The 1,022-nt window shown below is 72.7% G+C and overlaps 1 protein-coding gene across 1 annotated transcript in view; it reads right to left on the bottom strand.

Moving 5' to 3' along the window:
- Window positions 1–363: 363 nt before the first annotated feature.
- MNEG_7637 (hypothetical protein) overlaps window positions 364–1,022 on the bottom strand; it is a gene marked incomplete at both ends in the record, with an annotated part of 3,493 nt that continues 2,834 nt past the window's right edge. The window contains 2 exons of the mRNA XM_014043887.1: window positions 364–558; window positions 857–881. Coding sequence (XP_013899341.1) covers window positions 364–558; window positions 857–881 — 220 coding nt within the window. The remainder of the gene's footprint in view (window positions 559–856; window positions 882–1,022) is intronic.

A 1,022-nucleotide genomic window follows, 5' to 3' on the forward strand; every position in this document is an offset into this window, starting at 1 on the left:
CCCCTGCCCCTCCGCCCGCTGCCCCCTGGCCGTGCCGCTGCTGCTGCCCCGCCGCCGCCGCCGCCGCCTGCGGCGCCTGGCCCGCCCTGCCGCGCGCCGCCTGCGCCTTGGCCGCGCCGCCGCCCATCGCCCCGACCACCCCGAGCGCCCCCAGCTCGCGCTCCCCCGCGCCGGCGGCGCCGCTCTGGTCAATCACGCTCCCGTCGTCGCCGCTGGAGGGCGCGCCGCCGTCCGAATCCTCCTCTTGGGCTGCGGGCAAGGACACGCGCACGCGCCATGCAGAAGATCACGCTTAACACCGTGAACGCGCACATCCATGTGCGAATTCAATGGTCTCCATGCATGGGTCCTTGTCGGATCAGATCAGGTTGCATCAGACCAGGCGGGGGTGACGGCATGACTCATCGTCCGTATGGCGGCGCGCGCCGCCCCCCAAGGGCCCCCACCGTCCCGCGCCTCCTCCTCAAAGTCCAGCTCAGCGTCGGCGCTGTCGATGACGATGTCGGCGCCGTTGGCCTGGGGGGCCGCCGCAGTGTAGTCCGCGCCGCCGTCGCCGTCCTGCCAGTGACGTCACACGCAAACGGGCGCAGGTGCGGGTTCGAGCTCTCACGGGTTGACTAGCAGACCTCAGAGGGCAGAGGCGGCTGGCAAGGTCTGGTCGCGCCGCTGCCGGTGCAGCCGGCGCCGATGTGGTCTTTGGCAGGCGCCCTCTTGCGGGCGCCCGAAGGCCCAATGGACCAGTGAAGGAAGAGCCCCTTTTATCTGAAGCAGAGTGCCACGCAGGGTGGGGTATCCAGGCCGATCAAGGCCGCGGTTGCCGCATGGGATGATTCAATCATGGCGCCCCCCCTCCCACCTTCTCCAGGTTTGACACCGCAATCCTGCTGAGCCGCGTCACGTCCACGCTCTCCCGCAGCGCCCGCGCCGCCGCCCGGCTCGTTGCCTCCCCGTCGCTGCCGCCGCCGCCGCCGCCGCCCGCGGGGCCCGGCCGCGGCGGCGGCGGCGCCAAGCCGTAGCGGCGG

Source organism: Monoraphidium neglectum (genome assembly GCF_000611645.1).
Source record: "Monoraphidium neglectum strain SAG 48.87 unplaced genomic scaffold scaffold01370, whole genome shotgun sequence".
NCBI classification, from domain to species: Eukaryota; Viridiplantae; Chlorophyta; class Chlorophyceae; order Sphaeropleales; family Selenastraceae; genus Monoraphidium; species Monoraphidium neglectum.